General features: G+C 45.6%; 1 protein-coding gene across 1 annotated transcript in view; it reads left to right on the top strand.

The window, feature by feature from the left end:
- Notch2 (notch receptor 2) overlaps positions 1-19,300 on the top strand; it is a 132,162-nt gene that overhangs the window by 66,534 nt on the left and 46,328 nt on the right. Inside the window, exons 5-9 of the mRNA XM_027393764.2 lie at positions 2,425-2,547; positions 15,046-15,279; positions 16,423-16,578; positions 17,181-17,369; positions 18,519-18,632. Of these exons, the coding sequence (XP_027249565.2) occupies positions 2,425-2,547; positions 15,046-15,279; positions 16,423-16,578; positions 17,181-17,369; positions 18,519-18,632 (816 nt within the window). The remainder of the gene's footprint in view (positions 1-2,424; positions 2,548-15,045; positions 15,280-16,422; positions 16,579-17,180; positions 17,370-18,518; positions 18,633-19,300) is intronic.

Below are 19,300 nucleotides of genomic sequence, written 5' to 3'. Positions count from 1 at the left end.
TTTCTGTTCCTTTCGGTAGAGCTACTAGCCTGCTACCTTATTCAGCAGTATTTAGTATTAGTCATGAGAGACTAATTCTGGGAGATGCTAATATTCTGTTGCTGTGATGAAACATCACCAAGAGCAAGTTTTATTTGGCTTATTACACATCATAGTTCATCATCAAAGGAAATCAGGGCAGAAACCTGAAGACAGGAACTGGAGCAGAGGCCGTGGAGGAATGCTGCTCACTGGCTTGCTCTGCCTGCTTTCTTATACACCCCAGGACCACCTGTGTAAGTGTGGCACTCCCAGCAGTGCGCTGGGCCCTCCCACACCAAGTCATTAACCAAGAAAATGCCCCACAGGCTTGCTTACATGCCAATCCTATGTAAACATTTTCTTAATTAAGAGTTTTATTTCCCAAATAGCTCTAGCTTGTGTCAAATTGACAGAAAAAAAAAATGCAACTAGGATCATGACCTTCTAAAGCATTGTGAGGTCACACGAGTTCTGGTGATAGTTAGCCAGCCCTTGTCCACTGTTCTAAAGAATTGCTTCATGAAGAGCCCTAAGTCAGAAACAGGGATCTAAGCCCCCATTCAGCAGCTGCTGCTCGGTAGAGCTGTAGTCAGGATCCGTATTCTGTCATAGTTAGGGGTGCACTTAAACAATTGGACATTTTCTTGTGCACTAGTCCATTTGTAAGACATTCATGTGCTGGACAGAAATGGGAATAATTTGGTAATTTTTAAAAATCTAAGTGTATGTTTCCACAGTCTTTCCCATGCTTGCTTTTAAATATTTCTTCTATAAGGTGATTTCTGGGTAGTGTTTTTGTCTACTTGGTTTAAGCTCATTTACATGACTGCCACATAGTCAGATAACCAGCCATGGTCCAGCACAGTAAATCTGTGTAGAGTCCATTGTAGCGTATGGTAAGCAAGGAACAGAGCAAGGTGTGATTGAAGTCTATGCCCCATAAACAGAGATTCTGCCTCTCACTCTGCGACCCCCCAGTGTGTAGTGTTAAATGCAGTGAGTGTTTTGGATGAGGAAAGCTGTAAGAGATATTTTGAGGAATCCAAATGCCAGGTCACACTGTGCTTTAAATAGGTGTTCACTGGATACTCTTCTTGGAGCTGACAGAGGTTTGGTCACACAAGGAAGGAAAGAAGCTGGGTAAAGATTACGGACTGCCCCACAGGCAGTTAGGGTGAGGTTTAGAATAGATCCTAGATTTGTTTTTCAGAACAGGGAACCATCTGGAAGACAGAAGCAATGCTGGCAATGTAGCATTTGTGTGGAGAACATGAAAAGCCTGAAATGCTGACAAATTTTAGTTAGTGACAGTGCCATCTCTCCCAAAGCTTGTGCGTCCCTGGAGGCCCTTTTTTATGATGTGGCACTTACCGATCCAGAAAGGCAGGCTGGGCCATTACCAGTTTTCCGAGACTGATTGATTCTGAAATGCTGTCACCGAGAACAACTTCAGGCGGAGGTCCTGTGACTCAGCTCTGCTCTGCATACCTCAAGTTCAGTGTCTTCCCTGTGTCCTCACTCCCGCCCACACAGTTTTGGAATCCTCTGAGCTGTTGACCAAGAAAAAAAAATTAGAGACTTAAATTCTTGTTGTTACAACTCTGTTTTCTCCTATTTATTTATTTGGTTATTTAAATATTTTATTTTGAGTCAGGCAATTATAATAGTATTTTTATTCCTTTAAAAATTAACATGTGAAATAACAGGCTCCTTTTCATATTTCATTTGGTTGATCTTACTCCTCTGCCTGCTCCGCCTTCCCCTCTTTCTTATATGCTTTTAGTCCCAGTATGCCCCTTTCTCCTTTCACATAAATGTCCAGTTTCTCTCTTCCTCCTCTCCTTTCTTTCTTCCTCCCTCTAGTTCCTGATCTCCTCCTTCCCTTTCGTTACAGGCCTTCTCCCTCCCTTCCCTCCACTCTCTGTTTGTGTTTGTGGTCTGGGATTTGAACCTAGGATCCCTGTATTCTAGATAAGTGCTTTACCATCAAGCTATATGTACAGCCCCCCCCCAATTAAATCTAAGTAATTAATTATTGATTGGTTGATCTGTTCTTCCTAGGAATCTAGATAGGAAGTAGGGGAAATCTAATACCCTGATTTTGGGAACCAGTTAATGGTTGTCCCAAGTATACATTTAAGTGTTCTCCAGTTTTATTTTACAGAAATCAGTGTGAGGTAACCATGAAGGCATGAGGCATAATGAGTCACTTTCGCCATCTAGCTATGTTAGGTCAAGGAATTCAGAATCAGGGTGTTCCTTGTGCAGAGTGTCTTTGTGGCACAGCTGTTGAGGGTGTATTAATGTCATGAAGCAGATCTGTCCTTTGACGGTGTCCGGTGAGTGAAAGCAGAATGCTGTGGTGTGTGAGTTCTCATTTTCTTTTGTTCTTCTCTTAACCAGGCTTTGAAGGGACCACCTGTGAGCGGAATATTGATGACTGCCCTAACCACAAGTGTCAGAACGGAGGGGTTTGTGTGGATGGAGTCAATACTTACAATTGCCGCTGCCCCCCTCAGTGGACAGGTAGGTACAAGGGGTGAATCCACCACCGTTGCGTACTTAGCAAAGTGGGTGTCGTGTACTTGTTACCACAGGGTGCTTAGTGACCTCCTGCTGCTGGGCCTTTGGGTGTGGTGCTCACCCTCAATTCTCCTGTGCCTACTCTAAAGGGTGCTTCCACAGGCATCTCTGGGCAGCAGCTCTGAGCTCAGCCGGGACAGGTGCTGTGCCTGGTCAGAGAGCAGAGCTTAGCACGTGGCAGTGTGTGGTTGGACACAGAACATGCTCAGTAGGTATTCGACAGGAAAAAGAACACATTTGAATGCACAATAAACTGAACATACCTTAAGAACCCAGAGCTTATAGTTTGTCCTGGACAGACATCTGTCCCTGCTCATTGCCAGGGGCAATGGGCAGGGACTTTTTGGTGACATCATCTACTGTATCTTCCTCCTTTCTTGTATCCCTTTTTACACAGAGACTTAAAGCACTTGTTTTCTACCACTGACATTAGCAGATCAGTTTTGCTTTGATCTGCAGCCTTTTTGAAGTTTCTTGTGTTGTCTTAGGGTTTAAACTAATTTTTGAAAGATGAGTGATCTGATGCAGACATTTGGCTTTGGATTCTGTTCACGTTGGCCTGTTTACCTATGACTGAATGCAGAGACAATATGGAACTGGTTAAGAAATGAAGAACAGAGTCTTTAAAATATTAAGTATTTTGGGCATAGTGGTGTACACTTTAATCCCAGCATTTAGGAGGCAGAGGCAGGTAGATCTCTGAGTTTGAGGCCAGCCTGGTCTACAGAGTAGTTCCAGGGCATCGAGACCTACACAGTGAGACTCTGACCACCCCCCCCCCCATCACATTTTATGTATTTATGTACATGCACTTGTATGTGTATGTATGTGTGTATATGTGAGGCTGCATGTGCCATGGAACATACAGAGGTTGGAGGGCACCTCCAGGTTAGTTTTGGTTTTTTTTTTTTTTCCTGTCTTTCTTTCCACCGTGTGGGTCCTGGGGATTGAACTCTGGTTGTTAGGTTTGTGCAGCAGGTACCTTTCTGCTGCACACTTTCTCAGTGGTCTGAACTGAGCCTTTTTTTGAGAGAAAGTGATTGACGTAATGTGGAAGGGGGAGGAGTTAGTTAATGTGACCAGAGGAACCTACAGGGTCTCTGAATTGCTTTTCCTTATCTGAAGTATGTAATTATTTAGAGTGCCCAGCGCTATAGACCTTGGATAAGAAAAATCTAAAGAGGATTTAAAACTTAGTGGTGTGATTGTATTCTGGAAGAGCCTGTAATTCTGCCTCTAATCCCCATCATTTTCAGTGCTTCCCACAGGTCTAGAGCTGGACGTCAGCAGAGTTTCTTCTTAATGCTCTGTCCTGACACTTTATTCCAAACACTTTCTATCAGATTTTTCTCTTCTCTCTAGCTTTCACCATTCCTGGAGTAGATTTTTGAGAAGCCATTTCTTTTTTCCAGTTTAAAAATTATCAGGAAGTTAATAACATGAGAAATAGTTACTGCTAAGATTTGAATCATTGTCTTTCTGAAGATGTAATGGCACAAGGTTGGGGTGAATACGTGTTAGGACTTGGCCCTATTCTAATCTCCCCTGTTCTATGGGAGCATGATTCATGCTGCATTTGGTCCCTGATGCCAGTGCTCATTAAATGGTATTTAACTTCATAACTGATTCTTCCCGATACCACACCAGGCTGCCTGCCCTAACCTGGATGCTAGAAGCAAGATGTTAGGGAAATGTTCTCAGTGAAACAGTGTGGCACCTCAGTGTGTCCAGTAAGTGCCTTCTTGCAATGGAAGTCTTCTGTTGGGAGCACCATTTTCTGAGTTACCTTGCCCCTGTAGAAGGGGCAGCAGAGGTGATAGAGAAGTTTCCTCAGGCAGTTTTTATTTCTTCTGGTCACTGTCACATACATAGTGACCCTCAGCCTCCTTCTTCCACCACACTGATTCTTTGATTTCCAATGACAAGGCTTTGTCCATCATTAGGATGAAGTCTAAGCTCTTCCTGGGCTGTATGAAGTTGCTACACCTCATGTCTTTTTGGTTTCCGGTCTTCTCCACATGTATCTATTAGCTCTTCTCCTCCCAGTGGTTCTGCTCACAGTCCTGTCTGCACAAGTGATGTCCTCAGCCACGCTGCCTGTCTCACGTCTCCCCCTCCTCTCCTCCCCCTGCCTGACTCAGGTGCTCACCTCCCAGGAAGCCTTCCCCTCCATGTCTCCGGGCTGAGGCCATGCTCCCTTTGGCTGCATGTCACTGTGACGTGTTCCGAATCTGTACTGACACTGTTAGGTGCTTGCTCTGGTGGAGAAGTGGAGAAATGGAGTTTCGGGTGGCGGAGCCAGGTTGACAGCAGTTAGCGCCCTAACAGGCGTTGGTTGCTGCACTCTTTACCAGCTGACCTCTGCCGATGCTGAGAGCACAGAGGTAGATTTGTTCGAGGTATCCTGCTTTTCATGGTGTTAGAGCTCTGGTGACAGCTCTAAGTGACAGGAATGAGCGGGACTTCAACTCAGGAGTTAGATATGTTCATATCTTAAGGTGCTAATTACAGTGTTTTGTATCTTTTTCTATTAGAGGTATAATTTAATAAATATTCTTCTTTCTAGATGATGCATACTTAAAAGAATTAAATCATTTGTCCTTAGCAAATAAATAGTGTGGTTGGGTTAGTGTCTTAATCTAGGCTTATTGAGTTTCAAATCTGTGGCCTTTTTTTTTTTCTGTATCAAGTTGGCTCTGTGAGGTGCCTTTTATTTTTTATCTTTTAAGGATAAAAGACATTAAATTCTCTTTAATGGTCAAAAGTTCAATTTCTAATTTCATTATTCTAGGATTTCGTGACTTGCTGTTTTTGTTTTCCCGTCTTGGGAACTTTGCTGGTGACTCTGAGGTTAAAAGTTCATGCCATGTGTGAGCTGCCTCTCCACCTGTGACTGAGAGCCTGTTAGAGCTGTGTTCGTGATTCCCACTGTAGCTTCCAGCTGTCAAGTGGAAGCATGGGCTATGTGGCTGGTATTTGATGGGCAAGAAAAGATTGCACCAGGCTAGTGGGAGAGGAAAGGGGGTTTCTAGCTGCCCCAGGGGAATGGGGAGAGTATATGGAAGGAGCAGCTAGGCGTGATTTTAAATACCATGGAGAGTTGGCGTTTGTGCCATTCTTAGGGAGGCAAGTCAGTGCAGCTTTGTCCTATAAGTGCACATGTGTGAAACCCTGCCTTTCGCAGCTCTGGACTTCAAGATGAACAGAGCATCTCTAGCTCTGGTCATGGTTGATTTGCAGTAAAGAATCAGTTTCTTTTTCATGGGCTTTATTTGTAGTCTGCAAAATCCATGTATGTTATTTACTCTTTGGGGATCTTGAGAATCAGTTACAGTTACAACTGTAGCTTTGTAGCCTTTGTATTTCTTCAGCAACAACAGTCATGATGGACACACTGGAGTAGTTGTCATGGTAGCCACTAGTCATGTGCTAGAGAGCATCTGAAATGTGAGGAGTCTGAAATCAGGTGTGTTGTAATTGTTGCAAAATACCTGGTTTTGAGGACATTTGTATGAAAAAGTTAAAATTTCCCATTTGGGAATGTTTAGAGATTGACTAAGTATAACAATTACAATGTTTTAGATATGTTGTGTTTAAGGAAATATGCTAAGAGTTAATTTCACATTTTTTTTTTTAAGTGACTCTTGGGAGTTTTAGAATCACACCTATGCCTCTGTTGTCTTTGCACGGGAGGCACAGCTGCTGTGGGCAGGGCTACGCTGCTGCAGTGCTGAGCATCTTTGCCCTCTAGGTAGCCATGTATAGTGAGCATGTTGGCTTGCTCAGGCCTCGTTCTGTGGTCGTTCCTCCTCGGGGTACGGGTGGGACTACTGTAGCTCAGTTCAGAGCTTTTTCTCCCATGGCACAAGCTAGATTTCTCAGTCTGCAAGCCTCCAGGTCTGGTCGGCTGTGCTCAGGTGTGCTGGGGGTAGGTTGACTTGTCCATAGGAATCTTATAGAGAAAGTGAATATGCAGATATCCCTTAGGAGGGTTTGATGCAGGCTGAGCACAGATGCCTTTATTATGGCGCCTTTGGCCTCATGCCATCTTACCAGAGCAGCTCTGCTCTGGTAAATATCCATGGAAGGGAAGAGCTCCGAAAGGTCCCAGATTTATTAGGGCAGTGTAGATTAATGTTTTGTCTACGTAGATTGTTATTTGAATTTTCTTCTTAAAGGTTCATTTCCTTCAGAATTAAAGTTGACTCTAAGCTCAGCTCACAAATTCCTCTGTGTGGCTGCTTGGGTTTTGGGTTCATTCCCAGGGCACATGTGATTGATTTCCCTGCTCTCGTTATTAATCCAGAAATGTAATTTCAGCACAGGCTTGGAATAGTGCTTTGGGATGGGAAGTGGAAGCGAACAATGAGAGTTAGATTTGAGTCAAATGAAGCTGACCACATCTTCTGTTAGCTCTCCTCAATGCTATGAGCCTCGAGAGTGTTCCAACTTCAGAAAGGACGTCTGCCTGCATTCATGAGTGCTTGTGGCAGAGGCGGGCCATGAGCTCTTGGGTTTGGGGGTGGAGTCTGTGTGCTGGTGTTTAGATGCTGAGGGAAGTGGCTCTGCTTTGGTCCAGTCTCCAAAAGACACGTCTTCACACATGTGCAAGTGTGTGTGTGTGTGTGTGTGTGTGTGTGTGTGTGTGTGTGTGTAAGACTATAGCGATGGAGTGGGAACTAATCATATCTTAGGCTGAGGTATTCTCAATGAACAGATGGGAAAACACACCTCACAGTTCCGTTTCTCTGCTGTCCATCAATTGTTAGAACTTGATTTTAGTCTCTCCTCCGGAATGCTGCCTTCCACCCCAGTTTTACTTTTCTGGCAGTTGGACAGAAGCATCCTCATCGTAGGGACCCTTTTAAAGCTGCTAGGAGGCCATGTGGGTGGAAACAGCTGTGAAGGCATGGGATAGCCTGGGAACACTCTTCCCGCCCCATGGCTCCTGTGGAATGACAGTGAGAAAGCTCAGTAGCAGATACCTTCTGTAGAGTTTGCACGTCCAGGACACTCTGTGAGAATCTATAAGGGGCACAAGGTAAAAGTAATTTGTCAAGAAGAAGGAAGGAATTGTTTGTATAATTATAAGAAGAGCTAGAAAATACAAATGAGAGATTCAGAAAGAGACAGTGAGGGTTGATAAGAGTGAGCCTGTGCTCTGACTCTGATAGGACAGTGTGGGGCTAATGGCAGAGAGGGGGTAAGTTCAAGATGATGCTGACTTTAAAGCAGGTTTTCAGCAAACATTAGCGGGAATCCAGAATAGAGGTATAGAGGTATTAGATTGCAAGTCTCTTTTTGCTCTGTGGAATCCATTACATTTGTGAGAATGTCTAATGAGAAAAGCAAGATTTGGGCCTGAATTGTGACATGCCTTCACTTTTAGGAAAATGGGGAGGAAGTTGGTGCAGAGAAGGACGCTAAGAAAGTGGGAAGGAGGGGAGGTTGGAAGAGGACTGGGCTCGAACTCACAGAGATCCTCCTGCCTCTGCCTCCCGAGTGCTGGGACTAAAGGCTGTGCCATCACTGCCCAGCAAGAATTTTGAAATCTTAACGTGTCTTCTTAAATAGCATCTTGGGCAGTGGGTACAGCTTTGGTGCAACTACTCAGTTATGTTATAGCCATCTCACCTGTGGTATCTTCATTTTGGTGAAGTTTCTAAGTCAATTAAGTAACTACACGTGATGCGACTTTTTCAGGAGATGCAGCAGTGCACTCTGGGAGACATTGGGAGCTGGAGACTTTAGTTGTCTTCACACACAGTGACATTTTTCTAGTGTTGAATTCTTGGGTACCAATTTATGTTGAGCTTTTGGGCACTTCTCTGCCTTCGGTGGCGAGTCCTGTGGGGAGCTCACTGTCAGCCGCTGCTGAACATTTCCTCTTCCTTGATGATGTACGTTGCTGCCCTTGCTGTTTTCTCTTGAGAGGTCTCAGTCTTCATCCTTTCCTCCCACAGAGCTCCCCTGTCCTCTCAACATTTCAGTCTGCTCTCTTGTTGCTTTGCATTTTATGAGAACATCTCAAACTTTCCCCTTGGAACTCTGATTTACAGTTCCTTGTCTTCGGCTTTGTCCTTCGCAGCGTGTGATCCTGGGTTTTATTTGCACTGCATTCTTGTTTTCACGTGACACACAATTATCTTCATCCTTCTTGTCTCTGCTGCTTCTCCAGCCCGTCCACAGAGCCTGGTATTCCGTATTGTTTTTCCCTCTCTTCTTAGAACTTAAACTTGTCAGTGTCTTGAGAGCAGAGAACCAGTTCTTTCTCAGTGTACTCGTTCTTGGCAGTGAACATTTTAACAGTGTGCTCTTTATCTAATCGTATGTGGCATACATCCATGTGTTATATTGCAGAACCTTTTAATGGCCCCCATGTTGGATTTTTCCATATTACTCATTCCTCACAGAGTAACCTCTCGCCAGTAAATAGAGAAAGTCTGTGCTGTTTGGATCCCCTCACCCTGAACCTCCCTGTGAGGTGAGGGCTTTTCTCTGTCAATTGGCTTAGCATCGAGGAGCCTAAAGAAGTCGGGAAAGGGCCAAAGTGTGGGCCTTCCTGCAGGGGGGTTGAAGCTTGGCACCACCTTCCTCTCTGGAGAGAAGCCTCTGTGCCAGGGGTCAGCTTCCTGAATGCCATCTCTGGCCCAGCTCTCCACAGAGGCTGAGGCTGGCTGTGCTTTGGTGCCGCTGCATCCGGAGTTTGCCCCAGATGCACTGCAGATTCTCTTGTTGCTATAGTGGCCACAGTGGCCTGTGACTCCTCCATGATTTAAGTTGCTGTTGACCTGGAGGGGTGAGGTGGAGTTCAAACCATTCTCCTGAGGCAGAGCAAGCTCTCTAAAACACAAAATAGATTCGATGTTTCTTTGCTCTTAGATGCTTCAGTGGAGCCTCCTTTTTTTGGGTTTGGGGTTGCAGAGTACTGCAGGCAACCTGCTCTCGCTCCATCTCTCCACCACACACACACAGCTTGTAATTCAACTGCACCCATTCCTTTCATTGCCTCAAATGGGCCAGGTTCCCTGTTCATTCAGACCTGCACACATCATGTCCTGCCCGAAATGCTCCCCACTCCTTCCTTCCACCCACACATATGTATAATCCTACACAGCCTGCTCTACCCATGTGTCCCTGGCTTTTCCTTCCCAGTTTTGTTCTCTGACTCTCCCTTCTCCTGAGGCAGCAGGTACTCATTAAAACACTCGACACCTTGTATTATCATTGTTTGTTTGGGCATAACCACTATTTGCTTAAAGGCTACAGGGTAGAAACCAGGGCTGCTTTATTCGTGGATAATTCTAGTACAAATAGTCCTGGTCCCACACAAGTGTAGGAGCATTCATGCATGCATATGTGTGTGTCTGTATGTCTGTGTGTGTGTTTATGTGTCTCTCTGTGTGTTTTGTGGTAATGAATAAATGGGAGCATTAGATTTTCTTGTTGTTCCTGGTGTAATCCAACCCCCCCACCCCACCCCGATTCTTTGTTGCCTTTTCCACTATGGACTAGGTATGAGAGCTTTTGTAAAATTCAGCCCTTCACTTATAAAGATGATGTTTGACAATAGATAGGAAGAACTTACAGAGCTGTCTGGCGCCTAGAAATAATTTCCTATGTACCTGAGGTCAGTTGAGAGATTGGACCTTCTACATGGCAGTTTTCACAATAAGACTGCAGGAGCACCACTGGTGGGCGCTGTCTTGGAAGAAGTCTTTAGGGATGGGTAGACTTCAGTTAAGAAGGAAATTGTCACCACAACATAATTGCTCGTGGCTAGAGTGAGGGGTTAAGACAGAGGCAAGGGGAACTTGGTGTGACAATGAGATGTAGTTTAGCAGATGGGGCAAGGGCCTGGGATGAGGAGTGGCTGAGCTGCCTGGTGGGTGTAGATAAGGGAATTAGGAGACTCTGGGGAACAAACAGAATAGAGACACCCTCTGTTGCTGTTGGAAAAGTAAGGTTCTTATTCTATTGAGATTATGATAATTGAATAAGAGAAGACAGAAAGATACAAGCATTATTTAATAAGTAAATATTGAGCATTCCTGGATATTCATAGCTTGGCATTGTGCTAAGCTGTGGGGATTCATCTATGAGGTAGATGGCTGCCATCAATTCCTTATGAAGTTTATAGCCCTGAAGTAAACAGTAGTGAGAAATACAAACAAATAATCCAATTATGTGTAAAATATGCCCTGTAGTGAATGCCTTGCAGGATTAGTGGGGAAAGCAAATTTTGTTTAGGCAGACAAGGTCTCTGGGGAAGATGGAATTTCAGGTATAGACTGTGAAAAAGAGTTATGTAGAGAGTTTGTGTCTAAGGTATCCACCAGCTACAGTCTGGTGAGTGTGGTATCTCAGACCAGACTAACCTGGATCCCTCGTGGTTTTAGAGAAGATGGCTTGCAAAGACAAGCCATTCTCTTTTCCTTTTTTTCTGAGGGAGGTGGAGAGGGCCTGGCTAGCCATTGCTTTGGTCCCAAGGTTAAATGTTAGCAGCCTGCAGCTATCCAAATGAAGATCCCCAGGAGGTGATTGTCCTTGGAAGATTTGCTTTGCTGAACTCTGTGCAGTGTGTTTGGGGAGTTCACAGCATGGTGTGTGTCGACCCAGGTGACAGTGTTGCCAGGACTGACCTGCACTGCCGCTTTAGTGGCTTGGTGAGGCACAAGTCTCCCTTTCCACTGCACACTTTTATTTGCTGGGTAGCTCATAACTCAGTGTTCTTCCTCTTCCTGCTGAGTGTCTCTTGGATACACTGGTGATTAACTTTCAGTGTTGATCCTGTACACTTCCCCCAACTGTCCTGTGCCTGTTAGACCAGGTTCAGAGTTCACATTCAAATTTAAAGTCTCAAACCATCCCCAGCCCTTCTAAACCCAAGCAGGAGAGGACACTGCATCATTTGCTGTCTTCTGAAGTAAGCATCCCTCCCACACAGGCAAGCACTTTCTTGCTATGGAAGCAGGAAAGGCCAAATGACCAGAGATCATACACCCAGAACTCCTGTGAATGCCAGAAATTTCCCTATCCCCATCTCTCATGACCTTCTGCCTTGCTGTTTTCACTTCAGTGTTCTTCATCTTGGGCAGCTGGGCCTGCTCGATGGACTTTAAGAGCTGCTGCAGTAAGGTACACCAGGAGCTGGGGATGTAGCTGAGTGATAGAGCATTTGTTTAGCATGCACTGGGCCCTGGGTTCAATCCCCTGCACTGCCCCAACCACCACCACAAAAAGGGATGGGGGGAGGCACAGGTCTGGAGTTAGCCTGATAGAGGTTTTGGTGACAGTACTCACGGGACCTGGGAAACCCCTTACCCGACTGAACCTCACTTCTCCTCATGGTAGCTTCTGCCTGGTTTTTCTCCTGCTCCAAGCAGGTGAAGACATGAAGCGTAGTGTCCTAGGAGAAATTCCTTTGGAAATTTCAGAGCAAGGGGTTGCAGTAACGATCCCAGCTACTGCTTTTCACATCTTTAATCATAGAGCTCGGTGACAGAACTGTATTAAGGAGAAGAAATTAAATGAGTTGGAGGCTCTTGTTCTAGAACCTTAGAGAGACATGGCAGATCATTTCTAAGCTGGCGTACCCTTAGATGTGCAGGTCTCCCGTCTAACGAGCGAATCAAACGAATGCACAGATATAGTCTCATTGAAGAAGCACGGACTGTCCACCCCTCAAGCACATTTCCATTTCAGGCAGTGCTTTGCAGCTGTAAGCTTTCCTCTAATCCAGTGGAGTGATTCATAGCCTTGGTCTTCACCCCCCAGCGCGCCCCCCCCACATGCTCCTCTCCCCACCTCCCCTGCCTGTGCACTTGGGAAGATGGCAGCATGCAGAAGTGCTGCTTTGTAAGGTCGGCTTATGCCACAGGTCTGTTAAGTTTAGAGCAAGGTGGACCAATTATAGCCTCAGCTCTCCTGCACTGGCTGCCGACACAGTGACCTCTCCCAGTCTGTTGCCCAGTTATAAACGACACAGTTTTGTGACAGCTCACAATGTCTGCTTCATTGTAGACAAGCTGGCTATTAGTATAGTTTCCCAGGAGTGTCAGATTTCTTTTCCAAGGAAATATTTTTTTACCTACTTTTTTTTTAACCCACTCTTTCTTATAACAGTACATAAGAAATATATGTGAAATATTTTTAAACATACAGTGTCTCTCTCACACCCAGATTTATCTTAGGGCCTCACTAAAGAACGATGACATGGAACATGCTTGCATTCCACAAGTCAGAGTGGTTCAGGGGCAGCGCAGCTCTCGGAGTTAGTGTGAGTGTAATAGGCTAGACTCAGCAATTACCCAGTTTACAACAGCCTTTACCTACTTCTTGGTCGTGTGTTTATTTCTCAGCCCCGCCTGAATCCTAATAACACAGCTGTCATTCTTTGAAGTGGCATTTTTGCTCGCAGCATAAGGGAGCAAATGTTTTGTAATGAATGATATCATCTGTCCTGGGTGGGGTGTTGGCCTCTCCTCCTCCTTCACCCCACTCTTTCATTCTCTCCTTTACTCTTACCTTCTCCTTCCCTTCCTTCTGTTCATCTTCCAGCTTTGCTGCTTCTCTCCTTCCCTCCTCGATGCTTTCCTTCCTCTACCCCTTCCCTTTCTTCTTCTTTTGGTTTTTCGAGACAGGGTTTCTCTGTGCGACCCTGGCTGTCCTGGAACTCCCTCGATAGACCAGACTGGCTTCGAACCCACAGAGATCCGCCTGTCTTCAAGTGCTGGGATTAAAGGCGTGCCCCACCACTGCCTGGCTGAGCCCTTCCCTTTTCACGCCTTCCTTCATTACTTCCTCCTTCCACCTTATCTGGGGATGCTGAAGAGTCAGTGGTCAGTTAGGTTAGGTCGCACCACTTAGCACATGCCTGAAGTGATGCCTCCATCTGAGCACAGTGGGGGCCTTGTGGCCATGTGACCTTGTAGATATTCTGGGGACTGTGGGTAGCTTGACTAGTTTTTAAATTTAAACGTTCTGTGCTTCTTCTTCTTCCATGAAGTGACCCCTAATGAGAGTGCCCTTTCAACTGATCATTGAGGGGTTTATTTGTTTATTTATTTGCAAAGGGAGACTGAATGGCATTTTGTTTGGTTTCAGAATTTGTTACGATTTAGAGGATTTAGATCATCTTATTTTGGTTTTCTTTGAAGCGAAACTGGTTTTAAAAAGAGTTCCAACAAGACCAGTTTATTAATTTGTTTTATAATCCAGGTGGCCTGCTCTACACTGCTTTGGTGAACCATAAACTCGAGTATAAGACATTACCTTTTTCTGTGCTCAGCCCCACCCCCACCCAGCGCTCCGTCCTCACAGCAGCTGGGGCTCCTAGCACATCTGTAGGAACACATGCCTACCACATCCTTTCAGTGCACTCTGTCAGTCAGAGCTCGGTTGGCCTCATTCATCTGCTATTGCATTGGGTGGGCTCTTCCCTCAGGCTGAGACACTTTGCTCATTCCTCACTGAGCTTGGCTTTTCCTCTCACATCTACGCTTTACTAGGGCTATTTGTTTTAAAGCTTTTCCCCGTGTACTTGCTCATCCCAACTTTAAAAAATTACTATTTCACACAAACACACACACACACACACACAACACACACACACACACACACACACACACACACACACTTGATATATTGAAGTATATTTGTTTTCTTGAGATATATCTGTCTCTATTTTGAAATAACTGTAGCTTCACACATGGTTATGGGAGTGAATGAGAGATATCTAAGACCCTTTACCAACTGTCTTATGGTAGAAACATCATGTGAGGTCACTGCCCAGTGTCATGGCCAGGGTATTGACATGGATACCATCTAAACCGAAAGCAAGAGCCCTTGTGCTTTGATGTAGGGACTCCTTCTCATGTTCTCATTATGTCCCTTCTTCGTCATTTACACTTTTCTCTCCTTGCTTTTTTCACTGTTTTATTTCTTAACATATTTATTTGTTTATTTATTTATATGTGTATAGGCATTTTGCTTGCTTGTATGTCTTGAAGCACATGCAAGCTCTCAGAGGCCAGAAGGCATCAGATCCCCTGGAACTAGAGTTAGAAACTGTTGTGATGCTTCTATGTGGTGCTGGGAATCAAACCCTGGTCCAACCACAGCCAGTGCTCTTAATTGCTAAGCCATCTCTCCAGCCCAGCTTATTTCTTGGCCCAAGAATTTAACAAAGTTAAGAGACCTACAGAGTTTGTCTTTTATTTGACCAGTGGCTAAATTTTAACTTTGTCAGAGCTTCTAGAAGGGCCATTTCTTTTCTGATAAGTGTCATTTGGATAACTCAAGGTCACTTTAAAATCTGTAAGAGTCCATGGACTGTTGTGGGTGCCACTTGGATCAACTTCAGGTGGGTCATACAGGGGCTGGTATGGCACAAATCATTTATGACATAAGGGTCCTAACCCAGTATCCTTGCCCCCAAAGGGCAGTTCTGCACAGAAGATGTGGACGAGTGCCTGCTGCAGCCCAATGCCTGTCAGAACGGAGGCACCTGCACCAACCGCAATGGAGGCTATGGCTGTGTGTGTGTGAACGGCTGGAGTGGCGATGACTGCAGCGAGAACATTGATGATTGTGCCTTCGCTTCCTGCACTCCGGGGTCGACCTGCATCGACCGCGTGGCCTCCTTCTCCTGCTTGTGTCCTGAGGGAAAGGCAGGTAAGGCCAGCAGAATGACAGAGCTGGAGAACCAACAGGTGGAGGAGGCTTCGAGCATCCAGGCTCTAGCCTTCTTGTCCATGTGGCACCTGTGTCCTGTTTGTTGCAGTCTGAGGGGACCATTCATTCTGTAATGTAGTCTGCTAGTGAAAGTTTAGTTGTCTTCCTTAGACAGTCAGCTCCAGTAGAATTCCTCAAGACCTTGGCCTGAAAAGCACCCCAGAAATCCAGATTAGTCCATGGACTCACCGAGTCTTTTAAGAAAAAATACTCATTTACTGAGAAGAGCATGTTTCCACCTCAGTGCCTCCGAAGAACTCTCAGACTGCAGGGTTAACCTCATTTTGTAGACAGCTTCTAGCTTTGGGAATAGCAGAGCACTGTGGAGGCAGACTCATTAGAAGAAAATCACCAGGCAGCCAAGAAAACCTACAGTCCAGCCTTTCCCAGAGCCACACCTTGAGTTTGTGGAAGAAGCCTTGGCCAATTGAGGACTGGAAAATCCGGTTCCCACCAGAATCTTGCAGAGCAGGAAGCCTAGTAGTATCGCCTCCTCCCCTCCACACATCTGGGCACTTGACATATATGCACACCCCCCCCCCCATGATCCAGGAATGCTGGCGTGGTTAGCTGGGTGCTAGAGAGTAGACAGATGTTCACGTCCAAGGCTAGTAAGATGCCATTGGAGAAGGAAGATGTCAGATAAAACACAGGAAGCATGAAACATTTGACACATAAGTACATGAACTTTTTTGTTTATTAGAAATTCAAATTTGACACATACTTCCATGGACATTTTTATGTTTATCAGAAATTTGAATTGAACTGGGCATCTGCTATTTTTGTTTGCTAATTCTGGTCCTCTCCACAGGATATCTCTATTTTCCTGTGTTCCTCCTCTAATGCTTTGGCCCGTACACCCCCTGCCCTGGAGGATTGCTCTAGCAGAGAGTTCCAGTCTGACCCCAGGTTGTCTGCCTCAGCTGAGGGCTGTGACATGTCCCTAATGTAGGAGCAGGTGAAGGGAACATTGCCCCCAGATCGTGATGTTAAGAATTTAGTTCTTCTGCTTTTGATGAAGAAAAAGCTTTTCTCTAAGAGAGATTTTTGTGTGTGTGTTCTCTATGCCCTATCCTGAGACAGGTCTCCTGTGTCATCTGGATGATGCCTGCATTAGCAACCCTTGCCACAAGGGGGCGCTGTGTGATACCAACCCCTTGAATGGGCAATATATTTGTACCTGCCCACAGGGCTACAAGGGGGCCGACTGCACAGAAGATGTAGACGAGTGTGCCATGGGTGAGTGCCTAGCACCTTTTCTGGGCTTGGAGGTTGTGTCAGCTCAGGGAGTGTTTCAGTGGGAGTGCATTGTACTTTAGGTGCTGTTACACCCAAACCTTGATTTTTCCTATTCCATACACATGGTTTACAACCAGCCTTTCCTGTATGACCAAAATCCCCTCTGGGAATTAAATAATAGGCCAGATCTAGAGTTGATTCTTATGGATGGCTCCACCATTAATCATGTACTGTGTTTGCAGAGGATCCAAGTTCAATTTCCAGCACCCACCTCAGGCAGCTCACAACTGCCTGCAACTCCACCTTTGGGGGATATGAACTCTTCTTCTGGCCTCATATATACATACATGCACATAACTAATAATAAATAAATGAAATAAATATAAAGTCTTACCCTGGTAAGAGGTTTAAAAGAAAAAGAACATCACACGATTTGATATTTGAGATCATTCTAGTAATTTCTTTTTAAAAATTAATGAATAAACTGAAAATAGAGTGCTCTTGCTAAAAGTGTTGTAGCTTTCAGACTGTCCTCTGACATCCACATTTGTGGAAACTCTGGCAAGTGCCTGGTCCTGGTAACTGGTTCTTATGTATTACAGCCAACAGTAACCCTTGTGAGCACGCAGGGAAGTGTGTGAATACTGATGGTGCCTTCCACTGTGAGTGTCTGAAAGGCTATGCAGGGCCTCGCTGTGAGATGGACATCAACGAGTGTCATTCAGACCCCTGCCAGAATGATGCCACCTGCCTGGATAAGATCGGAGGCTTCACCTGTTTGTGCATGCCAGGTAAATAGGGCCCGCGGGCTGTGCCGACAGGGTACACAGTGATTCCATGAATTATACCAGCGTATGACTCCCATTGCTGATTGAGCAGAGTTGGGTCAGGACTGCCGTGCAAGCCCTTTAATTGCAGAGTAAGAGACTACTGTGGGTAGTTAGAGCAAAGCAGACCAAATCAAACAAGACCACCATGTCAAAGTCCAGTTTCACACACCAAAAACCTCAGAAGTAGTTTCTCACTAGAATCCTCTGAACAGCAACTTTCCTGACCCTCCCATTGCATTTCACTCACAGAATTAGACTTTAGCCTCAGTTATGCAGGCACTTGTCACTCACCTGGAATGGGACATTAGCTTAGTTGTGTCCTGGGGCTCTTCTGCAGGTGTATCCTTGACTCCTTGGAGGACAGATAGGATGAAGTGATAGCAGAAGCCAGCTGTTCTGTCTAGTAAGGGATGCCAGCACTCTAGCTCAGGAAGGAGGCCCTCCTAATCCTGACCTGTACCCCAAGAGCCCCAGGTCAGCTGGTCTTTAGGAAGAGACTTGGGGGGGGGGGCAGTCCAGAAGCTAGAAATAAGTCACAGAACGTGTGGAGTATTTTTTTGTCTGCTGTCTCACTGGTGTCCTGTGAGTAACCCTTCCATCATCACTTGTCACTATGGTGAAGTTCCTGGCAGAACCAGTGAAAGGCTCATAGGCAAGTGAGGACAACGTGGGAGGGCGTGTGGCAGTGGTTCCTCATGTTTTGGTGGATTGGGAAGCAGAGATAGACAATAGGACCAGAAGCAAAGCTAAGCGGTTGTCTTAAAGTCCCATTGCTAGTCTACCATGTCCCATGTACCAAAGGTTTCATAGCCTCCTTAAACAGCACCAGCTGGGGACCAGGTGTTCAAATAGACGAGCTTGTGAGGACTATTTCCCATCCATTCCATAACAGCAGTGCCCTTTCTTCGCATTGCCAAAGACGTCTTACAGGGTCTACACTTTGCTGACTGCAGGGGCTATTTTTTCTTTTTTAATCATAGCAGAGTCCCTTTGTCTTTGAAGAAGTGCTTGTGCTCCTGGGGGCTGTAGCCTTCTCTGCACATTTGTGCTTTCTTGGCTGGAATGCCCCTTTATTTCTGTCTGAAGCACATGTGTGGTCCATTTGTGCAGGTTTCAAAGGTGTGCATTGTGAACTGGAGGTGAATGAATGCCAGAGCAACCCGTGTGTGAACAACGGACAGTGTGTGGACAAAGTCAATCGCTTCCAGTGTCTGTGTCCCCCTGGTAAGTGCCCACCACCTGCCCCTGTGTTCTTCAAAGCACCAGGCCAGCTGACCACAGGAAGGGGGAGAGAGGGAATGCGTGTGGGCTGTGCAGGAGGAAATCATTAAAGTGAGTACTTGGGAGAGACTTCGTGTGCGCTGAGGTGGGGAACTGTTTTAGCCAGTGTGTCTTCCAAGTCTTTTGTGGCCTGAAGTCCAAGTCTGTTCTGGAATGGCCCCTGACCTCCTGTCTGTCGATATTTTCAGAGTGTTCACACCTCATAGAAGCATGGGTTTTGATTTTTTTTTTTCCCTCGTGAGTCATATTCCTAAATCCCAAGACAGGCAGCACACATCAGATTTTTTCCAAGGTCCTCTGCCTCTGCTGATGTTGAAGGCATGCCAGCTGACTGCTGTGGACAGTGGCTTTTTCACTTCCTCTTCAGAGCTAAGAGCCTTTTATTCTGAGGATACAGTTACTAGCTTGAGACTCCATCTTTCCATAGTGCCTCAGTTCCTCTTGCTTCTGGAGATGATCTCTGTGCTCCAAAGAAGCAACGGTGGAAACCCCAGGGCATCTGACCTCTAAACTTTGCCCAGGTGTTCCAGTCACCTGCCAGGGAGAATGATCTGCTTGCTGACCCTTTGGTGTATGCTCTGCCAGCAATTTAACCCACCCTCTCAGTAAAG

This window comes from Cricetulus griseus (assembly GCF_003668045.3).
Source record: "Cricetulus griseus strain 17A/GY chromosome 1 unlocalized genomic scaffold, alternate assembly CriGri-PICRH-1.0 chr1_0, whole genome shotgun sequence".
In the NCBI taxonomy this organism is placed as follows: domain Eukaryota; kingdom Metazoa; phylum Chordata; class Mammalia; order Rodentia; family Cricetidae; genus Cricetulus; species Cricetulus griseus.
This window is presented reverse-complemented; position numbering and strand designations above follow the sequence as displayed.